General features: G+C 29.0%; 1 protein-coding gene across 1 annotated transcript in view; it reads left to right on the top strand.

The window, feature by feature from the left end:
- Window positions 1–671: 671 nt before the first annotated feature.
- The window catches only part of Pepck1 (Phosphoenolpyruvate carboxykinase 1), a gene marked incomplete at its 5' end in the record, with an annotated part of 68,027 nt that continues 56,743 nt past the window's right edge, over window positions 672–11,955 (top strand). The window contains 1 exon segment of the mRNA XM_075373180.1: window positions 672–776. Within this exon segment, the coding sequence (XP_075229295.1) occupies window positions 672–776 (105 nt within the window).

Raw genomic sequence — 11,955 nt, 5'->3', positions numbered from 1 at the left:
TTAATTATGACAAAATAGTACACTTAAAAAAATATTATTGTTTTAATTAAGACATAATTTAAAAAGTTAGAACATATTATTCTAATTTCTTTAACGCATTTAAGGTATTTGTAGAAGCCTGCTTTTTTACACTTCTAGTCACAAAATCTCAACTAATTAGCCGTATTTACGGTATGTTCTCTCACAATAAAATTTTTAAAGCAAACTTTTGTTAGAAAGAAGAGCTTCTATTTAATTTTTGTTTAAAAAAACGTTTTTACCTTGATACCCAGTTTATTCTATTAGGAAATATAAGACAAAAATAAAAATAAAATCTTTAGAGTAACCTTCAGAAAAAAATTATGAAAGTAGAAGTTTTTTGTTGTTTATTTTAGTTATAAGAGAAATTAAATTAAATAAATAACCTTTAAAGGTATAAAATACCTTTGAAATCTAATTTAGTTTAGAATAAAGCACAAAATGAAATGAAACAATTTTTTAGAAGCGAACTGTGGGGCGACCTTATAGAACAATGTTAACAATTGGGAAAAGGTGACAGACGTTTTTATTCGAAGAAGTCTACGATTTGTTAACTCTACTTTTGATCATTGTTTATTATCTGTAAAAATATTTTGCTTCGTCATTTTTAATTTATCTTTACGTTCTAAGTAACAGTTGATTTTATTCTTTAGGCAAGTTGGATTCAACTGCTGGAGACACGTTTCGTTGGGGACTTCCGGCCTTCTTGAAGCAAGAATCCAGGTTATACTTGTGAATTCCATTCGTTGCGGAACAAGGTAATAACTGTCTTTAGTTTAGTATACAGAATAATTGTAATTATAAAATTACAGAATTTGATACTTTGAACCCGTAGCAACTGATCGCATGAGCGGTCGGGCGCAAAAATTGGGAATATTAATGGAAGAGAAGGAAGTTGATTTTTCTTCGCTTGCCTTGTGGTCAGTAGATGGATTCTAAACAAAAGAAGAATGCTGGAGGAAGAAAGAAAAGAAATCGTTGAATATACAATTAAATTAGTTTAAATAAAGGATTTAATTCCTCCCTTAATGCTCTGATTTCACCCTTGAACTAAATAAAAGAATGTTTTCAGTTGATTATCATAGTATTCCCCCGGATTATTTACAACAGTAAATCCGTCACTTCTAATCTGCATGTCAGTTTATTCAGTTCTATAATGTTTGAATCTGCTTTAAAATCGCTGTATGTGCGGTTGAATTTGTGTCAAGTTTTTTTTAAGTTAAATTATTTTGTTGCTATTATTAAAATCATCAAAACGTCTAAGAGGAAACCGAATGTATTTTAGGAATGATGCCGTTACTGTGATAAGTGATGGCTTTAATTTACCATCACTTATTCTTATTCACACTTGAAATGAAAAAAATAGTTTTTTTATTTAAAAAAATAGCCATTAATGAATGAAATAACTAATACTACTAATGTTAATGACATAACTGGAGAAAATTCAATCCAAAAAAAACTCCCCAATTTGGGATGAAAATAACAAAATATTAGTTATTAGGACATGAATTCCACATATTTCCAGAAATTTTTTTGACTTTAAGTTGGGTGTGATTATAGAGTATTTTAATTCAGTTTTAAACATTTTTTTTTTACTAATCTAAGTAAAAAATGATATTTTATACGTTAACAGAAAATATGATTACCGTCAATTTTTTATCGTTATAATGAAATTAATTAATTAAATTCAAACTTATCAGAAAATATGTAACGCAACTATTGTAGCAGTAAATAAACTAATAATATACGTAACATTATAACAAAAGGTTTTTTTCTTTGAATAGAAATATGTCACAAAATAATTTTAAATTCATGAGATAGAAAGAACTTTATTAAATAAATAAATATACTTTTGAGTAGTAGAAAATTTTGTAAGCTGTATTTAAAGTATCGATTTGTTTATTATCAAATTTTGATTGATGTAATTTTTTATTTTTTACTTATGTAACTTTATTCTTAGAACCTCGAAAATATTATAAAAGGATATTGTAATTTCTTAAAAATACATTTCGATGCCACGTGAGCGATAGTGTGAATTGGCAGCGCTAAGCTTCCCTTTACATCATATCATGAATGCCAAATGCTGAAAAAATTACACGTCAAGGCCTTTTGTTAATAAACCGATAAATGGCTATTATCATAGTATTGTAGCAGCTAACGAGATAAGATTTCAAATTATGGAGGTAAGACTATTATTTTACGTAAAATCCAAATTACGTTCATTTAATTTATTATAAATTTGGAAATAGATATAATATATGAATATTATTATTTTGATTTATCCAATAATTCAAACTACCAAAGTTCACAACGCATAAATCGTTTAGTTTCTTACGTGTATTGCTTCTTGTTAGATTTTGCTATTCTGAATTCGGTTGTTTGATTAGTTTATTAAATATTTTTTATATTATAAAAACGATCAATATCAATAAAATAATAAAAACATCGTTGTAATATTACTAATTAAAACCGTAGGATTATTGCGTTGTGAATAATACACTGTGTACCGATTACAGGTACCACCCAGCTCAGTTCTCTGATTACAGTCGGTTTGATACTCCCTTTTTGATAATACAGTAGAATTTAAGAGCCTGTTTTCTTATTTAAATTTTATTAATTAGGTTAAAAATATAATAGTAAAAATAAAATCCATTTTTTCAGTGCAGACGTATACGTGTGTGATTAAGAGAGAGAAAGAGACGAGAGAGATGTGCATCTTCACAATGCATATAGACTCAGAACATGTACAGATATTTATATCAAAAACACAGAATTATACAACAAATTTTTACTCCCTTGATTTGATTACAAAAAAAAAGGATGTGTAAAGGTTATTGACGCGTAAATGAAAAAAAAAAATTGAATTTAGAAATAAAATGTTTTCCTTGTGTGTTAAGGTGGAGTGGAATATAAGTTTCTTATTATTTAAAAAATTTAAACATTTATAAATCAAATCTAACAAATTTATTTAAATAATGTAAATTTTCCATCGCCCTTCTACTCTTCCCCTACCATTTACTCTTTACTTTTATCCTAAAATTGAATGGTAATGCTGAAGAATCCTTTTTCTTCCATTTTTTTATAAGTTTGCAGACCAGTGATCAGAATATTTTTTTTTTTTTATGTATCTATTAATTTAATATATTGTCGTTTTTTTTTCTCTGTTTATACATTGCATAATAATCAATTAAAGTGGCTCTTTTCTGTGGTTGAGTAAATTAGATAGATTAGGGGTTTTCATTGGGTTGCAAATTTAGCCCTGTGTTATTGCGGAAGACTTTTAAGTATTAATTCTACCTTTATTTGAAATTACGTCCTATATGACTTATGTAGCTGGAAAGTTCACTTTATATATTCCAAGAACATGAGTTTGGGAATTTTTTTTCTTTTTATGACGGTTTGTTTCTTTTTAATTATTGTTCTGAAGGCCAGTTATCCAGATTTTAAAAATCTTTAAAGTTTTAAAAATATTTTCTCTGAAAATGTTATGTTTGTTTCAAGAAACATTTTATACCATACCATTTAGTGCAGTATCAAATCTAACCATTATTAACCTCAAATAATTTCCTTGCAAAAGTTTACAAATTCCATTAGTTCGAGTGTTTATTCGAAAATTAAAATATTCTATAAAAGGTTATTGATCACAGTTTTATCAATCTGTGGGATCTCATATCTGAATTTTGGAAGGGCCCCCCCTTATTGAATATGAGCGGGATCCTGTATCAGCTAGAACTTCTTCGATCTACTCAGGAAAAATTAAAAATCTTGCGGTATCTAAACCGTTGCTTTTTTACTTCCTTGTACGAAGCAAGAGATATTGTGATCGCGAAAAATTTCGGTTTTCAAATTTCAACGGAAATATCCATTTTGATCATCCCTGAATCGATTTTGACTAGTTCGGTGTGACGTCTGTACGTAATATGTACGTATGTATTTCGCATAACTCAAAAATGATTAGCCCTAGGATGTTGAAATTTTGGATTTAGGACTGTTGTATCATCTAGTTGTGCACTTCCCCTTTTGACTGCAATCGACTCGACCAAAATGTCCAAAAAGCCAAAATTAAAAAAAAATAATTGGATTTTGGACTATTTTTAACTGCATTAGTAAGCCCTCATTGAGAGCTTTCAACGATTGTCAAAAATGGTACTTATTTTAATTGGTTCCAGAGTTGTAGCAAAATAAAATTTTAATTAATAAAATATTTGGATCTTACAAGGCACATCGGTTCAAATCAGACCTCATCACCTTTTTTTGAGTTTAAAGATATTAATTTATTAACCCTCTGATTGTAAAAAAATGTTTACAATAAATAATAATTCAATAATAAGAATAATATATATATATATATATGAAAAATATAAGAAGTTATTAATGAAATAAAATTTTATGTACTTTTCATTTAAAAATTGTGTATATGTAATTAAACAAGTGTGCAAGGAATTTATGTGGTGTTCACATCAGATTTTTTTTAAAAGGAACTTTTACTAGAGAAAGTAAAAATATTCATTGTAGTTAAAGCGGTTTTGGATTTCCTTGGAATACTGGGCCCTTTTAGTAAATAAAAATCTGAAGCGCAATTCCAACATAAAATAAAATTTAAAAAAGATTATAATTTAGAAAATTATTATAAAATATTTATTAAAATCTTAAAACACTAAACTGAAGTAAGAACGTCACATGTTTATTTGTGTATTCACCACTACATACTGCTTTCTTTTCATATCTTTGTTTTATAACAAAAAAAAACAACAAAAAAACAAATAAACTCGCTATCTCGTTTTATGTAAATTTATTATTTGTTCATTACTCAACAACAGTGAAATTTATTTTATCGGAACTTGGAAGTGGAATGAATCTCAACTGCGATTAAAATATGCACTTATCTTTTAACAATTTGTATTAGATAAAGAAGTTTATTTTTTATATTTTAGTTTATTTTATCTGTATACAATATTTCATTTGCGAGAAATATTTATCGCCCTTACGACCAGGCATTGGATGTATAGAATCTGCTAGCCGAATGTACCCGGTCTGCTGTTAAGATTTAATGTCGACATTTAGAAAATCAATGTTCTGTTCCCGGAAATGTTTATTCAGGATCTCGTTGCAAAACACGTCATTTGTTGCGTCTATAAAATAAATTCTGTGCCTTTTTCCGTATTATGTAATAACTGATTCAAAGGTTTTCTTAATTGGATATTATTATTAGTAAAACAGAAAGCCAAGACATATGCATTGTCTTTAATTTTATTGTTTAGGTTACTAACTGTATAAAGCAACATACATAAAACATAAAAACACAATTCAAAGATTATATACAAAGTATAAATCGAAAAAGAGGAAAACAAAAAATCTAAGTATACCCGTCGTTTCGCTTAAAATTCTACTATTTTTCATTGTAAAAAACAAAACACGCCAGCACAGACAAGTGTACACACACACACACACACACACTAATTGCCGACTAATGATTGGCCAAATTGTATATCTGGCTAACTAGACTTGTTTAGGCCAGTCTAACTTACCAATGCGAGCGCGACCGTTTATGTGTGTCTATTGTATATTTTATATTGAAAAACATAGGATTTTAGGTGAACCGTTGCATAAACTTAGCAAGTTTTCTCTATTATTGGCAGTATTATTATGTTTATAATTAATTTTTTTTATTTCTTTTTTTTCCGTATTACTGTTTATAAGGTCAGTGACTTTTCTTGATATGATTAATTGTACTAACTTCTTACAGAATTTTATAGAGAAACATTAGTTTGATACTAAAAAATATAATATTTGTTTTACATCGTACCTTATCTAAGCGTTATCAAAGTACCGTATAAATTTGTTTACGAGTAAAAACCAATGTCATTTATCGATGATGCCCTCATTGTAAATCGATAAAATTCACAATAACATTATTGCCAATTTACAAATTGCGATTTCACGTTGACTAGTTAGGTTTTAAAATAATATTGAATGGTTTTAATTAATGCTATTATATAAAAAAAAAATCCTTTTCGGCACGCCGGAAGGCGAAGGTTGCGTGTGAAAAAATTTTCACATGTTTAGCATACGACAAGCCCTATCTTACAATTCCAGCAAAATTCTGGTCATCCCTTGCCATAAGGGTTGGTAATATCAAAAATTGTTTCAGACAAAGGTTTTAGGTAATTTTTAGAGAACTAACAACCACTTTAAACCGATTCAATACTGTACCTATTAAGGGAGTTATAATTCTTATTTATACTCTAAACCCCATTTTTTCCATCCCCTGGACCAATGGTTAGTAATATCAAAAAACTTAGATAAGTTTTAGGCCCCTATCCAAAGAATAGGAAGAATTTTAAATTAATTCGATGTTTTACTTAATATTGTAGTGATACTTTGTTTTTTCGAAAAAAGCCCCCCCATTTCCACCCTGATGGTCCTATTTTGCCCGTTAACGAACTGGACCGAGATTTTGGAACGATTTATTTTAAAGGAACAATTTGAAAGTGATTGGCGGAAAATTACGGCAGTTATCATGCCCACAAGAATGTGAAATATATATATAAACTTTTAAGCTGACAGTGGTTTTGGGGTCTGGAAGATGCGAAACGCGAATATATGTCAACATTTTCCGGAAGTCGAATCATGGTACCCATTACAATAGCTAGATTTCTTATGAAGTCTACCTAAAAGAAGATTTAACAGATTAATCTACGTCGGGCTTATGAAAGGCAACAAACCGTTCGTTGAATTCATATATGTTTAAGTCTAAGGTTAAAAAAAAAAAAAAATTAACGTCTAACACCCTTAAAAAATTCAAAACCACAAATAAATGTCGGTATTAAAATATTGTACAACACATTATAAATTGTGTATTTGTATGTGAGCAACGTGAATATCAGAGCCGTTCATCTGAATATTTTTTTTAAATTTTTAATACAGAACTCTCGCGAAGCTTCGTCATACTGTGAAACCCTCGCGTCCACGAAGAATCTATTGTAAGCGATCGAAGAATAATTTCTGAAATACATGATTCATATGCAAGTTTAGTATCCGATACATGTCTACATATGTTTGACTCCCGAAGTATGCCAGAAGGAAATTTAGGCTTCGCATCTAATTTTGTACCGTGCTAAATAAGTTAAAAAAAAAAATTGTTAAAAAACTGTTTAAAACTGAAAACTGTTAAAAACTGTTTCATGAGAAACGGTATTTCAAACAGGAAATTTTACGAGAGAACTATAGGAATAGGTCGAGACCAGAATGTGTTAAGAATGAATGAAATACTAACTTTTGCTATCGAGGCCTGTATTATGCACGTATACTCTTTTACAATTTCCTTTGGAATTTTAGCAAATGATTTGTAAAGGAAGGATATCTTAGTGAAATTCTTTAATTTTGTAGTGCCATTTACAGAAACAAACAAAATTCAGCATAAGATCTGCCTTTATAAACCTAACGATAATATTCAGTAGATAGCAATAATCTTAAGAATGACATAAAATTACAAAGACTGCGTAACACAAGCTTTCGCCGTAAACACGGTTTAATGTAAAAGCTCAGCAAGCACTTGAAGATACTCAAACATTTTGTCAAATAAACATAAAAAGTTTTATTCGAATAAAAAAAATTAAAATAAATTATTTTAATATATAACTTTTTTTTCTGTAAATTAGTTTTATAGTTTTTAATAATTTTTTTTCGCTTGTTTATGTTTTTCTAAGAAAGGTTATCTCAGTTATCCTATGGACGAATAGCTTATTTAAGGGTGTGTCTTTGTAATTTTGTTGAAAAATTACGTATCCGTCTGAATTTTATTTCGTGTTATCAAAAAGTCAGTCTAGTTCATTCTGATCATCGTGCCTTATCTGTGTTGTTATATTTGGACTTCGGATACATCAAGAATGCACTGTGCTCTTGAAACGTCATACTGATATCTGACCTGTAACCTTTTAATTACTTATGCCTGATGAATTAATTCGTCGTAAATATAAACTACCGTTAATATGGTTATTACGTATTGAAACGTGATTTATTTCTAATAAAGTTTTAACTATCAAGAAAATGTTATTATCCATTGATTTATCATACGCTTTTCAAATTTCTAACTATTTATATATTTAATCTTTCTAAATTAAACAGTTATTTTTATTATTTAATGTAACTTTTTTACACTTCCGGTCGTTAAAATATATAACATAAATTTTTACTAACGATCAAAAAATTACGCATCTGTAAAATCTTCAATCCATTATAGAATTCGTATGTATATTTCTATGACGATATCTGTTTTTTTTTCTTTTTCGTTATCTCCAGAAGGTTTGACTTTTGGAACTGTTGAAATTTGGTGTGGTGGTTATTTTATAACCACTAATTTTACTAGTATTTGAGAAAAAGACAACTTCTTTATGACTTGAAAGGGGGTTCAGATGTAGGTGAAGATTACATCTCAGATCAGATTGTCTAATGAACATCTTGTTCATATGAGTTTACGATTTTTAGCTTATAAAAAAAATAAACTCACAGGAAATAAAAAAAGGACATTTTAAAACTTACACTGCAATCTCAAACATTTGGAGGTTTATAAATAAAGTAGTGAGCTTTACTCACTGCTTGTTTGTTGTAGACTACTTGTGTAGGATCTTCTACTGCTTCAAAATATAGATTAATTTTTTTATTAATATTTTTCTATAAATTTGTGATTTTTATTTTTAATTTCCAAATGGAACGAATAGATTTCTGCCCGTTTTCAGAAAGTAGATTTTTTGTTTGAAAAATTCTTTTTTTTAGTTCAGATATAGAAAGTATTAGTTCCGATATGTTTTCAATTACATTATATAGTATTTTATGACATAATACCTTAGCGGAGGGCGAATTCGAGCAAACTAATTCAAACGGGTGGATTTTTATACAGTTTTAAATGCTGGAACACGCAATGCTTTTTTCACGTATTCATTAATTCTCTTTAACTGGTGATTAACGTGAGGTTAATTAAAGGGATTTTCTTTTTTTTAGGTCAGTGTGGATAAAATTCACCTTTAAGCTTTGAAAGAGGAGTTAAATTTTAAGCTCTGTTCTAAAGCCGTGAATTTTTATCGATACCGTTGCCAGCTTGTTTCGTTTCTTTACAGAAATTTAAACGTAAAGAAGTTTGAAAAATATATTTAGCAGAGGACTGATCTTCTGCCCAGTGCTAGTAATAAAATGACACTGAAATCGTTCTTCAAAATTTTGGGAAATTCTTTAAACTCTATTAAGGCTGATTTGTACTACTGGTTACCAACTATAAAGACACTATATAATGGTAAAAATTATTCTGGTTCAAATAATTATTAACAATTTTAACATAATAACTAATAAAAAGTTTATTTTTACAATTACAACCATCAGCCACGTTTCATTTTAGAGGCGATTGGATATCAACCCAAGGATTTACGGGTTGATTTTTACATTGAAATCTCTGAGAAATGGCATAATAAGTCTGATCTCATTATTTTATATTTTTCTTACAAATAGTTTTATTGATTTACTAATTTTACGGTCTGAAAAATTTTATAGAGAACCTTACAGTGGATTAGCTAATGGGATTCTCATAAAAGAAGTACGTCACCTGTATCACTGGTGTGTGTTCTCATCTCACGTAAACTTTCATTATCATACATTTTTATCAAATAAGCAAGGTTGAAACAACTTTTCTAATGTATTTTTTTAAAAATTAAGATAACCGGAAGGAAAAATTTGTGAAGAAAAACTGTAAGGTTTATTTGTGAAGACTCTAACTTGCAATTTTTTTTTGTCTACATCACTTTTGTTTAATTTTAACTAGAAAAACCATCAATTTATATAGTTTCTATTATAAACTTTACTAGGGAATAATGGGTATAAGCTCATGAAATTTTTAATAATTTTTCCAAGCAGAAATTTAAGAAATATAAAACAGCAATTCTCTTAATAGATATGCGTTTATTTACATTTTTTAATTTTATCTCTCATTATTGATATTAATTAAATTATCATACAGGTTACCGAAGTGTATTTAATTAATTTAAGACAAAGAAATATGCCGTAGTTATTACAATAGCTTTTGCTATAACAGAAAAGAATTAGAAAAGAAGAGGCTGACCCACCCTAAGATGTCAGAATTTAAAGAAGAGTTTAAAGAAGTAAAAAACTATTATCTTTTTGCTTTTAGCGCTGCTTTTTTTTAAATTCAGTTTAATTTATTTATACTATACATTTTTTCTTTAATGTATTTTAGTTTTTTTTTTTTTAATTTAATATTCAGAGTCCTCGAAAAGGTTGCAAAAGTTTTTTAAAATTGTATCTCAAAAATCACTAGAGATAGTCAAACAAGTAGTTTTTTTTTTAAATTCACCAACTCAAAAAGTTTTTTTACATACCCTAGAATGTTTTAATATGAACCCTGTTCGTCGTTCTGCAAACACCCAACCGATAATTGACTTCTGCCCAAGTCCATCGCAGGCGTAACTGTGACAATAGCATCGGTGATCCGTTGTCTTAAATGTTGTACACCCCTGATTTTTTCACTCTAGACAATGTTTTTAACGTATTCCCATAGAAAAATGTTTAGGGAGTATCAAATCTGGGTTTCTCGGAGGCCAAAGCACATGACCCGCTCTACCAACCCAACGGTTGGTGAATCTTTCATTGGGATCTAGGCTAAAGTATGGGAGTGCACCATCTCGCTGAAATATTGCAGCAACATTACCTTCTTCATTTTCTATTTGATGTTTTAGGGCTTCTTAAACATCTTTGACGTATACCCTTAACTGTTTCGTCACTCGTTTTGGACCGTCCGGGGGACTTTTCATTTCCACGTTGCTAAATTCCTTAAACTGCTCGTGCCACCGTGTAATGCTGTTTGCATGAGGGGGATCATTCCTATAACCGGCGTTGGGATCATTCCCAACGCCGGAAATTCCGTTGAACAGTTAAAACTGATTTATACTCCCCTAACTACAAAGCACATTGTGCTTTCTGCTGAACCGTCACCGTTGCACTGATTGATAGTGGCGCAGAGGCGTTGTGCGTTGTGCCGTTGTACGCATCGGCTCAAGGTCACGACCAGTCACATCTAAAAAAACCAGATGATTCCCGATTTTTTTGAAGTTCCAATTAAAACTTTATCTTAATTACATAGGGAGATATGTTTTTTTCCTTATTGCTGCAAACGTTTTTGATGACCTGTATATACAAAAACTTACAAAATCCTGCTTGAATAAAAAAAGCTGATGGCAAGAATCCAGAAGACATCATTCCTGTACTTTTTTAAAAATAAGAAAAAAAGAAATAACAGACTGCTAGGTACCGGGTGTAAACTAAGGCTCATTGAAATTTAGAAATACGTATTATTTCTTTTAGCTAATAATTAACTCAACTTTACCTAAGTTTTCATTCTAATATTCTAAAATTTTTTTGAAATAATTTCAATTAGCAGAATAAGATCAGGTTGTATATTATTGCGCTACAGTAATCAAATATTAAGCATTAATGACTAAAATATGAAAAAAACTTTGCTAATTAAATGTTTAATTTATGATGCTAATTTAATTTTTAATTTAAAATATTGTTAACTTAAATAATCTGAGAGAAAGTTACAAAGGGATACGAGAAGAACTTCATCAACAAAATAAAAATAGAATCATCAAAATCTGTTTTTTTTATGGAAAGTAATCGGTCTTTAAATACGATGGCAAGAATCCAGAAGACATCATTCCTGTACTTTTTTAAAAATAAGAAAAAAGAAATAACAGGCTGCTAGGTACCGGGTGTAAACTAAGGCTCATTGAAATTTAGAAATAAATATTATTTCTTTTAGCTAATAATTAACTCAACTTTACCTAAGTTTTCATTCTAATATTCTTAATTTTTTTTGAAATAATTTCAATTAGCAGAATAAGATCAGGTTGTATATTATTGCGCTACAGTAAT

This window comes from Lycorma delicatula, chromosome 1 (assembly GCF_047948215.1).
Source record: "Lycorma delicatula isolate Av1 chromosome 1, ASM4794821v1, whole genome shotgun sequence".
Taxonomy (NCBI): Eukaryota; Metazoa; Arthropoda; class Insecta; order Hemiptera; family Fulgoridae; genus Lycorma; species Lycorma delicatula.
This window is presented reverse-complemented; position numbering and strand designations above follow the sequence as displayed.